This window comes from Dermacentor albipictus, chromosome 9 (genome assembly GCF_038994185.2).
Source record: "Dermacentor albipictus isolate Rhodes 1998 colony chromosome 9, USDA_Dalb.pri_finalv2, whole genome shotgun sequence".
Lineage (NCBI taxonomy): Eukaryota > Metazoa > Arthropoda > Arachnida > Ixodida > Ixodidae > Dermacentor > Dermacentor albipictus.
The window spans coordinates 31,227,396-31,246,660 of record NC_091829.1 but is presented as its reverse complement, the minus strand read 5'-3'; the positions used below and the strand labels follow the sequence as shown (position 1 = coordinate 31,246,660).

The 19,265-nt window shown below is 47.5% G+C and overlaps 1 protein-coding gene across 3 annotated transcripts; it reads left to right on the top strand.

Annotated features, from left to right (window-relative positions):
* Positions 1-1,338: 1,338 nt before the first annotated feature.
* On the top strand, positions 1,339-19,255 carry LOC135912723 (glucose-6-phosphate exchanger SLC37A4-like). Of its 3 annotated transcripts, XM_065445244.1 has the most exons (9): positions 1,339-1,544; positions 3,218-3,456; positions 5,035-5,170; positions 6,915-7,052; positions 8,702-8,905; positions 9,845-9,942; positions 10,939-11,049; positions 16,619-16,757; positions 17,957-19,255. In XM_065445244.1, the coding sequence occupies exons 1-9, from the start codon at positions 1,400-1,402 to the stop codon at positions 18,226-18,228; spliced, it is 1,482 nt and encodes a 493-aa protein (XP_065301316.1). In that variant the 5' UTR covers positions 1,339-1,399; the 3' UTR covers positions 18,229-19,255. The 3 variants fall into 3 exon arrangements, with proteins under 3 accessions (XP_065301316.1, XP_065301318.1, XP_065301317.1); XM_065445246.1 differs by lacking the exon at positions 6,915-7,052; XM_065445245.1 differs by lacking the exon at positions 10,939-11,049.
* The last annotated feature ends 10 nt before the right edge of the window (positions 19,256-19,265 follow it).

The window sequence follows — 19,265 nt, the reverse complement described above, 5'->3', positions numbered from 1 at the left end:
TCATCACGTGACGTCACATCATGTGATCTCACTTCAGGGCCAATGGTGGCCACCGCCGGGAGGCGACCGACGGCGCGATATGAGGCTCCATCTGCAGCCGGTGTGACGTCATCACGTGACGTCATGTCACGTGACCCCACTTCAGGGTCAATGGTGGCCACCGCCGGGCGTCGCGCGAAGGCCCGAAACCTACGTTAATATGCTTCGCATAATAGTGGCATATAGAGCCGAGCGGAAGGTACCGTTACAAGATCGCGGCCCAGTGCTCAAGAGTCACTCAAGAGCGATGGACTCGTTGACAAATTCACTGCGTGGCACACTCTTATCAACAGTCGATGCGCGCCGTGCATCGACAAGGCACACGTCATGCGTCGACCATGCGACTGCAACGAATATGCGAATGATACTGCTTTCGCTAACGTAGCACGTGGTATCGTTACTTCATCGATAACAAAACCACGACCCCGCCGGAGCCTTAAATGACTGAATGAGAAATAGACGAAATTCGCAGCACAATAGACCTGTGTTTAGATACGCATTTGGAACGTTGACTTCAGTGGTCGTGTTGTACCGTCACTATGGAGCACTATAGTGCATACATAGTATCATAAAATAGAATACTCAAACAGACCGCATCCATACAAAGTAAGACACAAATGATGATGATGCTAATAATAATAATGATAATAATAATAATAATAATAATAATAATAATAATAATAATAATAATAATAATAATAATAATAATAATAATAATAATAATAATAATTTATCGTGACAATGGAACTGCACTGACGTCCGAGTGCTGGTGCAAGGAGAAACAAAAAAGGTAGAAATTTAAAATAACTATGACCAAACATTATGGGATGAAAGCATAATAGTCGTGCAGTATAGACGGGGATAGAGAAATAGGAATATAGGACAAGTAATAAAGATGTGACAAGAAAATAGATAGACAGAAACATGAATTAATAGATAGGAAGGGCAGTATTATACGATGATCACTGTATAAGAGCACTTTGATCTTAGCCAAAAGGCCCAGAAGCGAAAAAGATAATTTATATAGGTAGACGAAAATTGTGACGCATTACTGTCGCCCAAGTGGTCCGCGAGTAGAAGTAGTGATTGCTTGTTGGTTCGTTGCTGACGGGGTCCTCCCAGGTGGGAGGACCCCGTCAGGTGTTACTGCTTTTTGTGCTCTTTTCCTAAGTGTGATCATGCACACTTGAATAAAGTCACTTCAATTCAAAAATTCACTTCAGTTCAACACTTAACAGAGATAAATAGTAAATACAAAGGAATGGAAGAAAAGCAGCCGGCAAGAAAGAAGAAGAAGAAGCAGATGGGTACGGTAGCTAGCTCGTCGTGAGTGTAGCAGGCCTCAGAATAATTTTTTTTGATGGCAACGGAGGGTATCAAGGGTTACCAGCGCATGATATTCGCGACCCTGTTCTTCGGTTACGCCTGCTACGGCTACAACCGCAAGAGCATCACGTTCGTGCTGCCCGCACTGCTCGCCGACGGACTGCGCAAAGAGGAAGCCGGTAACTGCTCCGTCCCTTCCTTCTATTCGCTATACAGAGTCATGCCAAAGCTGCGACACCACCGTTATAGCGAATTTCCGTCCTGTTTTAGCGCACTGGCGGCGCGTCCATTAATATCGAGTGGTGACCTCACTCAACACCACCTAGATAGCGCAAGGCCTTTTCACTCCGATCTATTACGTCATGTTACATGGCCCGACCGCCGTAGAATCTAATGGGGATGCTCGCGAGTCGGCAGCAGTGATTTTGACGTCACCGCTTTCATCACGCCAGCCTTGTCAGTGGAAATTTGGGGCCAGGTAGCGTGACGTCATGGATCGGAGTAAAGAGGCCCTGTGCCAGGTGGTGTTGCCTCACTCCGAACTGCGGTCCATGCACACGTTCTACGAGGTTGTACACCGCAGTGGTCAAACGTGTGCGTGGCGCGCCTCTCTATTCCATCGGCTTCAGCTGCAACCACGTGGTTATCGTACCCGGGGCGTATTATTGTCGTAGTCATCGCGGTAGTGTAGCGAGACGGTTGCGTCGTTTTAAAGATGCACTTTAGAGCAGCAGCTGAGTTATTTATACCGGTAGACTATTCTTCAAAATCCTGATATTCACTCATCTGGCTGAGAAAAGATAGTTATTATTGGATATCATAAACACCAAACTGCCATTTTTCTTGAATTCCGGGCCCAAACCTTATCGCCGTAACGCCAGTGACATCATATATTTTAAAGTATTTTTGTTGTGTTTGGTCCATCTTGGCACGAGTAACGTACGTTCTTGAAGCTTGCTATAGATTTGAGCCCTGTAGATTATTTTAGACTGCAATGTAACCGATCTTTACCGGTAATCAAGTCTAGTAGAGTCGAATAAACGCTGTCAAAGTCCATGTCGTCGTGGCGAGTTTTGGAAACTTGAGTGCGGCGTCGCCCCTCGTCCTTGGTCTTGCGTTTTTTGTGGCTTACCAAGACAGAATTGCAGAAGCGGAAGTTACTAATTATCTCTTTAGTGTCCCTTTTAAGGTGCACTCAGGAAACGCGTTCAACTTGAGCGCTGCTTTTCGAATTCATGTGCACGAAGTACTCTACAAGACCATTAAATTATATTCTGGAGCTCTACGCGCCAAACTTATGATATGATTATGAGGCACGCTGTAGTGGAAGTCTTGATTAACTTCGGCTGCCTGGGGTTCTTTAACGTGCACTCAGCAAGGTACTACAATACGATACGAACCAGTGCAAATACTACAAGTATAACTTGATATTGCAAGAAAAATTTTGCCTGACTGCATCTTGAAGGCACGCATGACGCGCAAGAGGCTTTCACAGATCAGTGTAAACCGCAGGAGTATACCTTGCTGTTCTAAGTTCTCCGGAATTACACCTCTCGGAGGCATATATTACAAGAGGCTTCAGGCAAAGCGCATTCATGAACCACTGCAAGCACTTAAGAATAACTTGCCTTGGCACGTTAGGTTTCGCGTGACTACACGTCTCGGAGGCGCATATGACACGCAATAGGCTTCACACAAGGGATCGTCCCGAACCAGTGCAAACGCTCAGTGTAACTCGCTCTCGCAAAAGTTGAGGTTACCGTGTTCAGAGTGCATGTACAAGCTTTTCAACACTCTTGGTCCTCTTGCTCGCGAGTATATAGAGCGAACGCTGTGACGTCCACGCTGGCAGGCGCGATCCTGAGCAGCCAGAACCTGGCGTACGCCGGCAGCAAGTTCCTGTTCGGCGTGCTGTCGGACCGCGTCAGCTCCCGCCTGATGTTCGCCACCGGCCTGCTGCTGTCGGCCGTGTTCACCATCGTGCTGGCCGCGGTGGCCTCCGTGTCCGCCGAAGTGTTTGCGGTGCTCTGGTTCCTCAACGGATGCGTGCAGGGCTGCGGCTGGCCCTCGCTCATCAAGGTCCTCCAGCAGGTCAGCATTCTTTGATCCGCACTGCGGCAGCGGTGTACTAGCGGCCCCGGAAAGCTTCCGGTATAGCGCATTTTTGACACCCAAGTTTGCCAGGATAAGTGAAGTATTTCGACACGTGTAATCAACTGTAGCCAACTATTCCGAATGTGTTCAATTATAATTAACACGCAGTGTACGTTGAGTTCTCGTATATACAGTTTCTTGGGAGTTTATCTATCACCGTCCTAACTGCGTAGCGAAGTCAGTGCTGGCTGGAGTGTCCTGCATATTTGCAGGCCATTGTAAATTATGTTTTGCTATTTACGCGCTTATCTTAGCGTGATTTTCCAGGGGGTGAAACTGGAAGGTGCTTCTGGGGAAATCTGCTAGTTGGAGGAAGTGGAAGCTTCGCACTCGAAAAAAGAAAAATTAGTCCCGGTCCGCAGACCAAGCCGCCATTGCCGCCCGGCTTCTTTACCGAATGGAGACACCTACGTTCCCCGGAAGTGAACAATTAGAAAGTTAATTAGTGACAATTTCGTTAATTAGCTAACATGGCACTGCGACATGTTGGGAAAGTAATGTCGGCCTATTATAGTAACACAACTGATGGGCTATTGACCGAGGCAACTTCTAATAATTCTGCTCACCCGAAAAAAAAAAAAATCATCATACGCGTCTCGAATAAACTACACTTTCAGAAAAGCTTGCATCCTTTGGGGTTTATCTTGTTTCCGAACAATGATCGCGATCCATCTTGCGTGCCTTCCTTTTTTTTTCTTTTTGACGTTGGAACTGATATTTCCAGGTCACAAGGGCACGCGGTTTATCAGCGTGATACAACATTCTTGACAGTAAGGGAGGGAACGCAAAGTTTTCAAAAATATTGGGCGTAAACCATCGACGATAATTGTCAATGTAAGCGAATAGAACGAACGAACGAAAGAAAGAAAGAAAGAGTGAACGAACGAAAGAAAGAAAGAAAGAGCGAACGAGCGAACGAAAGAAAGAAAGAGCGAACGAACGAACGAAAGAAAGAAAGAAAGAGCGAACGAACGAACGAACGAACGTTTTCCTTGCCGAGTCTGATCATGGACCGTCACACACACATTCGAAAAACCACTGAAACAGCTGAAAGAGCCACTGAAGGTTATTTTATCTTAAAGGAAATGCAAGCAAGACAGATTATTTGTTGTTTGAGAACAGGATATGCCTCAAAGGGTGTAGTTTTTTTTTCGGACTGTATACGTCATGTCACAAACTCTGTGCAGTGCAGCTAAATCTATATGGGTCGCGTCAGCCAACCAGAAAAGAGAATCAGAAGGCTGGATTTTCAAGTGGCCGCCTTTGATCGCCTAAACAATGCTACACCGACTGGATGGAAGCTCCACGGAAGGATTATTAGCGTACAATTAATGGGCGATTGCTCTAGCCCTTGCTCAAAACGCGCAGTTGGCTCTCGTTACTGACTGGCTGACACGAACCCTAGCCTGCGCTGCACTTCACCGAATTGGTCTCACTTTTGTTTCTTGCTGCGTACTCGACCCTGTAGCGTTAAATATGTCCCTTAGCGATAATGTCATTTTTTTTTCCTCGCAGTGGTTTTTACAAGCACAGTTTGGAACCTTGTACGGTGTGCTGTCAGCTTCAGCCAACATTTCGCTGAGTGTAGCCCCGTTCCTGTCTTCGTATCTGATGCTCACTTACAACTGGCGAGTAAGCGTCGGGTTCACGGGTGAGCGTGACATTTGTATTCACAACTGGATGCGGCTGGCCTCCTGTCGCTGCGCGTGTGTATAGGCGCACTTATTTCGACGAATACCGTAGTTTCCCGGCTACAGTTCCCGTCCGGCGTGTGTACACCATGGTATTGAAGTCTTCTTGCGCTCGCGCGGCAGAACCGGCGGGAAATCTGCCGCGCAATGTACAGCTGCATTTTAATGCGAACAGCATTCTTGGCGTTATGAGACCAGTTTTCTTTCCGGCGATCTCTCGAACCAAAAATGTGGGTCGATCCCGAAGGTAGTGCTGTCTAAAAATGTGAATCATTCCCGTGGGTACGTGATGCTTGGTATGTACCTCAGGGTATGGGCCACTTGGCATGTTTCACAGGGTATGTGCCTATCTTCGATGAATTCCTTTGACGCCAACATAAGTCAGCGGGTATGTGTCATTGGGTATGCGCGAACTTCGCGGCGGCGCCGCCAGATGGCGCCGCGTGTCCAGAGAGGAGCCGGCTCGAGTACGAGTTCTATGACGGCGCCGTCACGCGTTTCGACTATTCGCATACTTGGATAGTCATCGTATAGATGAGTTCTGTCCGAATTTCTCGTTCTAACAAGATTGTAGATGGGATCTTTTCCTGTTTCGCTTAGCGCTGCTTTGCCATATCGCTCAGATTTCGCAGCGAGATGGCATTTTTACGATGAGCTGCAATATCTGTGTCGTCGTGACGGAGAAATGCAGCACGAAGCATGCTTACTAAAATTTTTCGCTTTCTCACGACAACTTATGAGTCAATATTTACCCAGACAGGTGCTATAAGACCAAAGCTTCTGACACAGGGTTGTACTTTGGGTCTGCTGGCTGACTTCAATTCGGCAATTAAGGAAGCGTATACTAGTGAAATTTCGCAAATAATCGTGTACTGACGTTCGCCGCTGCTATGAAGCTTTGCCATCAAAAAATCGTCATTTTGATTGATTGATTGATTGATTGATTGATTGATTGATTGATTGATTGATTGATTCATTCATTCGTTCAACAAATCAACCAATGATTGATTCATTCGAATCTCTCAGTTTGCACCGATAAGCTTTGCGCACTCACAGTCGGTGTATACTGTTAATTTTTTTCTTAAAAACATAAACAGGAAAAGTGTCGTAATTTTTGTAACATATTTTTCTCTGTTTTTCTGTTTTCTGTTAGCTTGTTCTTCTTTGATTTCACCGAAACAAGCTGTTCGTTATCTTTCTATAATATTACAAAAAAAGAACTGCAGCTTTCATGAAGTACGAAAGAGTCAAATGTCAGGATGTGGCTGTAACACGTTATACGTGTACAGATAAGTGGGCCATGCAGAATATGTGAGATGTCATGACCACCTGACTAGACATCTGGCGCCACACACCCGGCACTACACGAAGAGACCCAGAATGTAAAAATTATTGTGGATTCCTCCAATGCAGTGTACCTCATAACACATTGCAATCTAAGAACATTAATTAATACCCGTTTCTTTTATTTAATCACTGAAACACACGCTTCAAACTGATCTAATGTTGCTGTTCAGTCTTCCTTTTAGATGCAGTACTCGCGTCCATGCGCTCGTGCTGTCTTTTCGTTTTACGTCTCGAACTGGTCGGGCCGTACCACAAACTCGCAAACCATAATTTTTTCCCTTCAAACTATAATTTCATCTTTCCGGATCACAATGACAACTGGGCACCGGCTGAGTGCGCCATCTCTCGGCCCCGCAGGCGTGATATGCGCTATTATGGGCATCCTGTCTCTGTTCACCATCGTCAACAAGCCAAGCGACGTCGGCCTCACTGTGAACGAAAAAAGCGCGAGATCGAGTCTGAAGGCTCCGGACGCCGCATTACCTGCCGGAAAAGGTGAGACGATATGTACAGTCTTCATCAGTACGAAAGGGAACATCTCGATAATTTTTTTTTTTTCAGACGTCCTTACGGGGCTAAGCACGCATGCCGTTCGTAAAAGCGTTCAGTGATACTAAATGTTCAGCAGGAAAAACTTACTGTTGTGTTTTAAGTTCCTAAATTTGAAACCATGGACCACAAGTGGTTGTCGTTTAAAGGAAAAAATTCGCCGTTCCCTTTCATATTGATGCCGACTGTACGTACCACGATTTTGCTTAGAATAAGTACCCGGCTAAAAACATTCTATTGCGATAGCAATTACACTGACGCTCTATGCGCGTTGGCGCCGCCGTCGCCGCCGTGCTGTTCTGGTATCGACGCGCATGCGCGGGCCGCGAGTCGCTAGGTAAACCGCTGGCGGCGCTTGTCACCCAGCCGGGGATTCTTAGGCGCCTTCAGTGCAGCACTAAACCTCGCTATAGCTTTCACTTTCTCGTCTTCGGGCGAAACGACAACATGCTTCGAATGAAACTGACGCATTCCAACGTGGTTGTAACATATATGCGCTTTAGGGGAGGACACTCGCGAGACGCGATGGACCAGATGAAGTAGATGAAGATGCGTATGGGCTTGACGACGCAAACGTTGCTATAGCAACCGGCGTTTCGCGGCATACCCGAACTGATTGTGTGACGCGCGTAAATAACGTCACCGTGGTGAGGGTGAGGGTCACGTGTTGGGAGGACACTCTTGGCTTGAATCGCCGTTGCGCGGTGCTCATTCCTATCTTTTTCCTTCCACTTACGATTATACCACACATGGACACTAGTATGGACTGTCCATGCGTACATGCGTTGCATCCTCAGTTCCGAATTTCGCGAAAGCTGGCTTCTGAACATTAACGGTATGAATGTGGAGAAGCTTGCTTCGCAGTTACTTATTTGCGCAACCTTGCGTCACCGTGGTTACTGTAAACAATTTGCATTTGATATGGGATTATACATTCAGTTGAACAAAGAGATACATTGGGGAATTTGACAGTCATCATTCGAGACACTTTGCACTGATATTTGATTCAATTCAATTCGGTATACGACTTTATGCACACTTCACCTTCCAGTATGCATTCACGCCAATGCTCAGTTTTACAGGCATAATTCGATCCCTCTATACTGTTGGACCCACGCTCTGTTATTCTGTTATTAGATCCAGTGCGAGAGGCCTTTTCGCCAGTTTTCATCCCGCATTCTCGTAAGCTCCTTGTTATAAATGAGTGGCGTATCTCTCAATCGCGGCTATATATTCTATTCGATACCCAATCCGGTATTCAATCGAATGGGCGATTCTATTGCTAACAGTGCTTGAATCGGAGCGTATAAACGAGCCAGATTGACTCCTTGCGGTTGGGTCAAATTGCTGATGGAATCGAATCATCTGATTGAATTCAGTGATTTGATCCGACATGTGTCTCATCTGGCACTCGGCCGGATTCACAATTTTCAAGAATGCGAAAAAAAAAAAACATAAGACTTGGCGTCCTATCTGAACATACTGCTTGACGAATGTCAACGTTCCCTTCCACGTTGGACAGGTTGCTAGACGCCCGTATTTCCCTCGCAACCACCTCGTCTTCAGCGACCGGTTTCTTCTCCCACCAATCGCAGAGGCCGCGCTGAAAAGCACAACGACCAGGGAGCAGCAGGAAGAGGAACTCACCAGCTCCGCGGCGACCCCCGTGAACCTGCTGAGCAGCCCATTTATATGGCTGCTGTCGGTGTCGTACCTGACCTTGTTCTTCGCTCGCACTGGTGCCGCCGACTGGGGTCAGATCTACATCATCGAGGACCTCAAGCAGACCCAGTTTGCCGGTACGCAGCTCCGCTAGCAGCGCTCCGCGTGTTCAAGAATTCGACGAAAATTTGTCTGATCAGTTAGCGTGTGTTAGACAACAAGCCCGACCGTGCGTGCGTGTTTCCTAATCTACGCCTCAGTGACGGTTGCCTCTGAGTAAGAGAAGAAGATCTCGAAGGCTAGGCTTTATGCGGGCCGCAAGTGCCGGAAGTCATTTCAGAGCCGGAAATGCGTCGCAGCCGCTACGTTTTAGACACCACTAATTTATTGCTGCTCATCTCTCACCATCTGTCCTTTCCTTTTCCTTTCTTGGCTAAGTGCTCCAACGTTAACCAGTAATAAACGTTCTTTCTTGTTTGCTATGTACTTGCTGTAAGTAAACGTAGTCGTTTCAGCGCTAACAACCACTGAGCTTTACCGCTTGAGCAAGTCGCTCGAAATTGTGTGCCCCACGCCTACTCCGTGCATTTCGGAGGCGAGAGTAGGGCGGACCTTGTCGACCGTGAACATGGTGAGGTGTTGCTGAGAAGATGGCAGGGTACGCTGCGAGAGCCTGCTGCTGTCGCACTGAATAAGTTCTCAGCCGAAGAATTCGTTGAAATCGGATCCTTTGCTTGTTTGTTCTGTTTCTGCGTGGTTTCATTTCAGCGCTCATGCGCCCAAGACACATGGCCACATTCGTTAATGATAAAAGGATGCTTCTGTTCTATAGTTGCTTTGTCGCCGCCTTTGCCAAAAAGGGGGAGGGACCATGTGGGCAGTCACGCTGTTGAGTTACGGCTTTTACGCTCGCTAGCTCTTTGATATGTTTTTGTAATGTGAACCAAAGATTGAATGAATGAATGAATGAATGAATGAATGAATGAATGAATGAATGAATGAATGAATGAATGAATGAATGAATGAATGAATGAATGAATGAATGAATGAATGATCTCCTATGTACGAACTCGCAGCCAATTCCTTCATGAGCTGCATCGAAGGTGGCGGTTTCCTGGGTGGCATCCTGGCCGGCTACATAACGGACTGGATGATCGTCTGGCGCACCAACAAGGTCGGTCACCTTTGCGATGTGCGGCTGGCGTGGGAACGATGTGCGGCTGGCGCCCAATGGACAGAAGCAAGAAGGAACGCTTGTGACTGTCACAAGCGTGCTTGTCTCAAATGAGAGTTAACGCGTGAGTGACAGACGCGGGAGCATGTGCCTGCCTATCGCTTGCGACTGTCACCCACTTCCCTCTTGTTTCCGTTCTCCCCTTAGTGGTCTTATTACGCGACAGTGCACCGACCGCAGTCCAAGCTTATATCTAGTTTGTTGCATATATTACGGGCTCTTGACGATTGTAAACTTCCCCACAGTTGTCTTCGTATGTATATCTGGCGTAGTAAGTTCAATGCGCCAATATACATAAGCGAGAAGGATAAAAACAAGAGGGGCTCGATTTTTCGTAATCACGACCATATAATGCCAACAGGCTATGGAGAGGCCTTATATATATAGTTAGAAAGGCGACAATCCTATTTTTTTTTATTCCGACAAGTCAGTGTGATGTCATGGATTTCGTTCTTTCTTTTATTTTTTCTGGTGTTCAGACCGATGTGGCTCGTTAAGAGTTTTCAAAGCTTGCGAACTTCCGCTTTTAGCTCTTATAGAATCCGGTGTAGTGAACTTTTGCTGATAAAAGGTTAACTGCGCTTGAGTAGACGCCGTACATACGACGTGTCTACGAGTTGGTGCGAGGACTTCACGGTGGCGTCGCCACCCGTTTTTCGTTTTTGAAATTCTTTTTCTGGCTTACCAGCCCCCCCCCCCCCCCTCCCCCTTTCGCGTTAAGAGTGACTTTTCGGGAACTGTGGAAGGGTACTTCACTAATGAAGCTCAAACTATTGTTGCTCTTAGTGTCCTTTTAGCAGAAGTCGGAACACTGCGCCTATGTAATGCTGACATACATGCACCACCGAACTAGCCGCAAAAGCATGGCCTCCAAGATCGGCTTCCTAATCTCGGAGGCCATGCGCAAGGAGACGCGTTTTGTTCGTGCAATCGCAGGGTGGAACTTGCGGAGCGAACCCCAGGGTTCCCGTGTCGGTGGCTCTAACGGCTGGCGCTGCGGTGGCCTTTCACGTGTTCAGCTACGGCATCACGGAACACTCGTCGGAGGTATGCGCGCACATTTAGGAACAACAGACCGATTCCGTGACAGGTCTCATTACTCCAGCGCTGCCGCAAAGCATGCCTGTTGTAGCACTTCGACTCCTTAGCGAACTGAAGGGCAACCACAGTAAGAAGCGTGTTGCGTTTACACCATTACAAACCCGCTTGGAGCTCAAGATAAAAAAGCCCAGAGAGGTGAGAATAATGATAAAAAGGATTCTACAATCGGAGTGAGGTTGAGAAGGCTGGTTTTCCCCAACCTCCCTCTAAAATTTACTGGAGAAATCTACAATGACATTGTTGATCACGATGGTGATGGTGGTACTGCCCTTTATATCGGGTCGTCATAGTTGATCGTGTCCAAACCGGCGTCGCCACAAGAAAGACGAAATAAAAATCCCATGGAAATGTCTTTACGTAAACTTCAAGAACGTTCGCATAGTAATCGGTGCAACGCCCCTTGCTGCCACCAAAATTAGGGGCGTCTCTTGGTCACCTCAGCGGCCGCGACCTCCTTGACATCTTTCGTCTTGAACCCAAGAGTAAAACCCCTTAAACTTCGTAAAGTAGTGCCACGCTTTGAAGAATGCCGCCTGCTCCTCGCGCGCTCTGGCTGAGGCCGACGCCGCGTCGCTATTGGCCTAATAGCATCACGTGGGCCCTCGCGCCCTGCTTCAGCGCCATTTTCGCTCGAAAAGCGTCTACGGAGTGGCGAGGAGCTCATGTTGGTGCCTCTGTTTCGCTCGAGCGGTGTAGGCGGCGCCACGGTCGAGGAGGGAGCGTGAGAGAGAGGAGAAACTAGTGAAGGCGGAAGAGGAGAGTGTCGCTACTTTACGAAGCGAAGTTGCTTTACCAAAGAGCGGTAGGCAGCGTCGACGTGCGGGTTGGTGGAGAGATGCCACCGCACTCCAGTACCACGTGACTCAGTGTCTTGTCCGACCTCCCTCACAGGGCCATTCAAACAACGGTACTTTTTCCTTCGGCAAATCATTTTTAACGAAAGCGAAGATTAGTACACCGAGATAATAGCTGGGTAACGAATTATTGACTAAAGTTCGCTTAAACAAGTGTGTATTTACTCCGAATCACATGTTGCGATTTAGTCAGTGTTTAAGTCTTGAGAGAAACATTTAGCTCGGGCCCAACTCCGATGCCGCTTATTCAAATACATGTAAAACGCAGAAACGCTTTTCTGAGATAACTGCTGGGCCGATTTTGCCGAAATTTGTTGCATTTGAGAAAGAATGTTGAATTCTAGTCACTCCTGGAAGCGGAATTCTCATTCACGACCCGAATTATTTAAAAGGAACTTTCAAAAACTGATAACTTCGAAAACAAATGGAAGCACGAAGTTTACAAATTCGTAGCTCTGCACCAAGAAATATCGCAGTTCTGTAAACTGCATCCGTTAGAGCGTCCAAAGCGGACAAACTTGATTTATCAATTTACACCTTACGTGAATTTTTCATATTGTTTGCAAGGGCTTTGCGAAATTCCTACTCGCATATTAGCGGTGTATTTCATAGCCATATAGAATACAACACTTCTGTCCGCTTTAGATGAACTATTAGATACAATTTACAGAATTGTGATATCATTTTCGTTGTTGAGTTACAGAGTTGTAAACTTCATAGTTTCGTTTTCTGGGAATTTGCGATTTTCAACGTTTGTAAAAAAATTGACGGTCTAAATAAAAAATCCTTTTTAGCAACAGTCACTAGATTTTCGCTGTCTCTTTAAACAAACTTAATCAAATTTGATGCAGTGGTTGCCGAGAAAAACGATTTCTGCTTTCCAATGTATTTAGATGGGGGCCCCCGAGCTAAATAAATCTCTTTTTTTATTTTTTACATAGGGGTCGTTTAGCTTATCCTTGTTTTTTTTATGCGAAGCATATTACGAGGGCTCAACCCAGCTCCTCAGGCGCGGCGGTGTCGCCTTGAAACCACGTGACACCGTGACGTCACGACAGAGGAGAAGTGGCTTTGGCTCAACTCTTGCAAGACGGGCTGGGTGGGAATCGAACCAGGGTCTCCGGAGTGTGGGACGGAGACGCTACCACTGAGCCACGAGTACAACGCTTCAAAGCGGTACAAAAGCGCCTCTAGTGAATGCGGTGTTGCCTTAGAAACGCGCTGTTTCTAAGGCGTGCGTCTCTTGCTCAGGCGCACATTTCGTTGCCGCGCCGAACGCTGCTTTGCTCGACGCTCACCGCGTCCAATGCGGGGCGCGTAGTCGCTGCCCTGTAGCCCATTGTCTTACACCCCTTGGCGGGTCGACGGGAACGCTGTCGCGTTCCACTCTTGAAGGCGAAGAAGTAATGCATGAGTTGTTTCTTCGTCTAGCCGAACCAAATATAGCCAAGCAACAGCAGTTCACCAGGCTAAACAGTGGTTCAACAACTAAAATAAAGGCTAGTATGCTTCGCATCCTGGGCTTAACCTTACCTAAGCTACAGCCATTTTTTTCAGATTTAACTGAAAAATCGCTTGTGGTAGATAGCACATTGTTACTCCTTGAACTGGATTACTCGAAGAGGTGGACATTACTTGCACGAGAAATCGAAATTCACAATCGACTAATTAACTACTTTTCGCTAACTAAGTGTATAACGAATTACGTTCGGGTGTGTATATTGCACTTTGCAAATTCTAGCTAGTGAGTTCACGAGACATTTCCACTCGGAATTGATTATTAGGAACGACATCAATTTCCAGACATGCGCTCCCAATAACGCAAATAAATATATTGGAGTTCCGGTTGATTTTATTGTGCGAATAAAAAGCAGCGTGTCTGAACGAAACCAAAATAAAAATGAAAAAAAATATTTTTGGCCGGAACGATAACGTATAACCGAAACGTTACTATTTTGTTTTGGAGTGAAAACGAAATATTTTTTTATCGGTTTTCAGTTCAAGGGCAAAGTCGGCAGTCCGACGTCAGACAACGTCAGCGTTTGCACTTGTCTCAAGGGTCCGATAAACGCGTATCTCAGGCAGGCAGGCAGAGTGCGAGCGACAGCCAGTCGAGCGCTCCTCTAATCTAAGCCAGTGCGTACATGGCGTACGCACTGTATAGTGTGTTTTTGTTTCCTTGTATTTACTTACTTACAAGGCGCGTCGATTGTAACCATTGTCTTTTTTTAGTTTGCTGCAAACCCCTGTATGACAAAGCACTACGCCTGTACTGTTTGTATGTCCACACTCCCGCATGAGCCTTTCAAAGCTTACAGTATTGATAAATAAATAAAATAAATAAATAAAACTCCTGCCGCTCGGCGCTCTATAGCGAAGAAAAACACAGGGCTTGCGCACTAAGAACGTATCGTTTCGTTTGCTACGGATACAACGCTTTGTTACCGAAGTTTCATCGTTCGTTTATGTTCGTTTTAACGGAACAGCGGTCATGCATTACGGCGAGTACACTCGATGGCGAGCTGCTTCTGATATGATGCTGAGTGTTTTGATTCATGGCACTGAGCATGATCTGAGAATTCGAAATTCACTTGTTGAGAAAAATAAATGCTATGTTTTATCGTTACTTTACTTCGAAAATTTTTGCACGCGAACCATAAGCGTTATGAACCGTAACGGATAACGTTTTTTTTTCGTTCAGGAGCAGGGGCCTTATAACGTAAAACTATTCCAATCTGTTTTTAGTCTAATCTCCTGACATCAAATTTACGTAATCACCGACGTAAGCATCGGGCGATAACCCGCAGCGTTGTTTGAAAAGCCCAATCAAACGCGCTCCTCGTTTATAGGAGGTCCCTTTTTTTCTTTCAAAGCGACTAGCGTTGCCTACATTGAGCAGATTTTCTTATAAAATTGGCTGAAAGGCGGCAAGGAGCACGCTGAAGTGGAGAGGGGTTCGATAAGGCCGAGCCAGCACAGTGAAAGTAGACAACCGAATGAAGAGGGTGGTGCCGGCGTCTGCGATTGGTCCGGTTCCCCTTACTTAGCTTCCGGTGGGTGGTCGAAAATCGCGGTGGTGTGCAGCGGAACGTTAATAAAGATGTCGCCAGAACGGGTCCTTAGCAAAGAAGAGTTGGGAAAGTGATGTCGTATGCGTGCCGAAAGGGCTCGATAAGGTTACACTGCCACGGAAAAAAATGTTTATTATGCGCAAATAAATCCATGCTTCCCGGCCGCTCCGAGTAGCTAGTGCCAGAGCAATCGGCGGGCGGCCATTTTCTATTCCTTTCGGAACGGGGCAGTCTCCGGCTGTTCAGAAAAAAAAAATCAGTTTTGTTGGGCATAGTAATGGGTCTTTAACGCGCACACGTCACTTTGACGCTATGAGTTTTCGCGGTTTTGAGACGTCGCCTGACAGACAGGCGAAGTGGGCGCAGCCTGAAAACGTTTGATCAGTGGCAGAGTATTGTGGCGAAAAAGGCGTCGAATCAGAAATAATTGTTTTTTTCTTTCATTCGGTGTAATCATGCATAATAGATGCGCATACATAGTATCGGATGGGGCGTTTTCGCGGTTTTCGTGACGTAGCATGAGACAGGTGAAGTGGGGGTGGACAGAAAATTTTTTGAATCATCACGGCGGACTGATTGCAGAATTGGGGCGCTGTAACGTAAAGCTTTTCAAACCTTCGTATTCCAATTCTGCAATCAGCCCTCCACATTTGCAAACAAATTTTCGAGTCACCACCCACTGCGGGGGGGGGGGGGGGGGGTGGAGGGAGGGGTGCGGAGACTTGGAGACTGACAAAGAAGCTTGAGAACACGTTAAGGACCGCGCAAAGAGCGATGGTATAGACGATATTCTGATTGACATCAAGAGGAAAAATTGGAGCTGGGCAGGTCATGTAATGCGCCGGTTAGATAAGCGTTGGACCATTAGGGTTACATAATGGGTACGAAGAGAAGGGAAACGCAGTCGAGGACGGCAGAAGACTAGGTGGAGTGATGAAATTAGAAAATTCGGGGGCGCCAGTTGGAATCGGTTGGCGCAGGACAGGGGTAATTGGAGATCACAGGGAGAGGCATTCGTCCTGCAGTGGGCATAAAACAGGATGATGATGATGATGATGATGTAGCGTGCACTACTGGGTGCGCGCTAAAGAAACCCATATAGTAAAGAAAATTATGCCGGAGTCTTGCACTAAAGGCGTGCCTCGCAATCAGATGATGGTTCTGGCACGTCAAACCCGGGACTTTAATTTATTTTTTGATGATGATGCATTGCGAGTAACGCCATCCGGCTCAATGTGGCGCCACGGGTGCTCGACCTCTCCCACCATCCCATCTCCCTCCGCGCAGCTGCTGGTCGGCGTCATCGATCTCGCCTTGTGCGGCTGCCCGTACTTTGATAACGATGCATTGCGAGTAACCCTATTCTGCTCAATGTCACCCCACCGGTGATCAACCTTTCCCTCTCCCCCTTTATTCCTTCCCTTCCCCCTCCGCGCAGCTGCTGATCGGCGTCATCGGTCTCGCCTTGTGCGGCTGCCTGTACTTTGATGATGACGCATTGCGAGTAACCCTATTCTGCTCAATGTCACCCCACTGGTGATCAACCTTTCCCTCTCCACCCTTTATTCCTTCCCATCTCCCTCCGTGCAGCTGCTGATCAGCGTCATCGGTCTCGCCCTGGGCGGCTGCCTGTACGGAGCCATGGCCATCTTCGGCGTGGTGGCCTCCGAATGCGTGCCTGCGCACCTGTCGGGCACGTCGCACGCCATCGTGGCCTTCGGCGGAAGCCGTGAGTGACGTGCAGCGTGGGGCAGGGAAACGCGTACCCAGAGAGAAGAAGAAAAAAAGGAAAGAAAAAGAGGGAGAAATAGTAAAACGCGTCGCTGGGCATGTTGGTGCATATTTTCTTTCTTTTTCTTTGCCAGAATTGTGGCGCACAAAATACCAGGGACGACAGCACCCACTTGGACAGCCGCACACCTTCATTTCCGGATGAACACAAGATGTACATGTACAGGTGTACAGGGTGTTTCACGTAACATGAGCCAAGGATTTAAAACAAGTGGTTAACCGCAACTGAATGAAACCAACGAAATATGGTTTGCCGTCCTGTGGCGCTCCTTAGGGTGTTTTTATATTGCGCTTAATTAGGTAACTAAGATCAATTACGCAAAAATTTTAATGTTCACTTTAGGGCCAAACGCGCTTCGTTACGTTGTAGAGGGCATTCCAAAACGACCGATCCAATTTTCGTGGCAACGTACATGCTGCGTGGTGACTTTTTCCGGCGTCTAAAGGAAGCCCGTGAAATATGAAATAAAACCACGTGACTGCGCTCGTGCGCTGTCGTATAACGTTTTTCGTTTCTATTTTACTAATTGATTAATACATTGCACTCGGATGCACGAGCCTGTTCGTATGCTCGGGGCTGCAGCATCGACAAGGCGTAGACAAGCTCTTTCCCGCTCTGCTCGCGAGGTGTTGATCGAAAGCTGCCTGCTCCTCAGAACGTTTGGCCTACCCATTTCGGGGCCGGAGAGAAACTGCTGCGCGCGCGCTCGGCTGCGACGGAGAGCAACGGCGCCACTACTGCAGATTCAGCCAATCGCGCGCCTCTTTCTCTTTTTTCGCGCATGCGCATGGACTTGCGCCGGAGGAGTTTTCGGCGTACAGGCGACAGAATGACGGACGGGCGAATCGGCTAGTCATCTACAGCTCCGCTGTGAAAGACTCACGACCGGCTCTACACTATGTGGCACCGCGAAATTCCATCTTTAATTATGGCTATGATCAGTGCGAGATTAAACCTACTATTGGTTGGGGGGCAAAATAATGCTTTCGCACGAGAATTTGACGCTGCCTTAGCAAGCCGCTTCACTGCTCCGGAATCATGATGTGCCAATGCAGTTTAATGTTCTGTTCCTTTTTCTTTTTTAATGCTTTTTGGCATTGTTTATTCAGTTTGAACGCCATCTTGCCGGCGCGCAGTGGGCGGCGTCATATCGGGTTTCCCGCTCAGCCTGGTAGCCGAGCACTTCAGCTGGTCGGCCGTGTTCCTGCTCCTGGAGATCATCAGCTTCCTCACGGCGTTCGCGCTGTTCGCCGGCATGAACTTTGACTCGAGGGTGAGGGCGCCCGCCGCGAAGAAGGACGTCGCCGTTGCCGTCGCCGTGCCGGTCCCCCCACCCGTGGACGCCGATAAGCCCGACGCTCTGGAACCGGCGGAGAAACAACCGTCCGCACTAGACGAGCCGTCTTAAATTCCGGGAGGAGACTTATTTCGATTTCTTTATCACTCAGTTGTTTCTTCACTTCATAGCGCGCAACCGTAAGACGGAAATTTAGTGTCTCAATGGAAAAATAAATATTTAAATGCGATGAAAAAAAGTAATAATCAGCCTTGATTTGTAAGTGATGAGCCAGTATTAAGTAAGTAATCAGCCTAGACTTCTCAGAAAGTGGTTTCGGTAAAACGCCGTAATTTTTTAAGCCTAGACTTCGTACGAAAGGCGAAGTACCGATTGTGATAGCCAATTAGTAGACAACTATGCTAAGTAAGCATAGTAAAAATTTAAATTAAATTATGGGGTTTAACGTGCCAAAACCAATTTCTGATTATGAGGCACGCCGTAGTGGAGGAGTCCGGAAATTTCGACCACCTGGGGATCTTTAACGTGCACCTAAATCTAAGCACACGGGTGTTTTCGCATTTCGCCCCCATCGAAATGCGGCCGCCGTGGCCGGGATTCGATCCCGCGACCTCGTGCTCAGCAGCCCAACACCATAGCCACTGAGCAACCACGGCGGCTTAGTAATAAGTAAGTAATCAGCCTAGACTTCTCAGAAAGCGGTTTCGGCACGTAAAACGCCATAATTTTCTTAAGCCTAGACTTCGCACAAAAGGCGAAGTACCGATTGTGATAGCCAATTAGTAGACAGCTATGCTAAGTAAGCATGGTAGTCTTATTGGCCGTATTCTGTCGGTTTACACATTTTATCATGGATTCAAACCAACTGGCCCGCCGACGTGAACACATCTCGCGCGATGAGCGCGGAAACTCGCTGTCAAAATGTGAGCAATCGTGGCAGCAGCGGGGACCGAATTGACCTTCGCGCATCTCTCGCTTCAACGCGAACCAAACGTCGAAAGCACAGCGCATACGAAGCTGCCGGCACTACGCGCATGCACTCTGCAAACATAGCAGACCGCTTTTACTGGGCTCGGCCGGGGCCCACCAAAGACCGCTTGACCTGGCCCGAAAGCCCGGGCCTGGTAAATCGATATTTAGTGGACCTG

What these genes read in the sequence shown, in the direction of transcription:
- LOC135912723 (XM_065445244.1), top strand. Translation starts at nt 1,400, where the DNA reads ATGGCAACGGAGGGTATCAAGGGTTACCAGCGCATGATATTCGCGACC. An exon ending in CGCATTACCTGCCGGAAAAG is followed by an intron (nt 7,053 to 8,701) that starts GTGAGACGATAT and finishes CACCAATCGCAG; the next exon opens with AGGCCGCGCTGAAAAGCACA. An exon ending in TCGTCTGGCGCACCAACAAG is followed by an intron (nt 9,943 to 10,938) that starts GTCGGTCACCTT and finishes GTGCAATCGCAG; the next exon opens with GGTGGAACTTGCGGAGCGAA.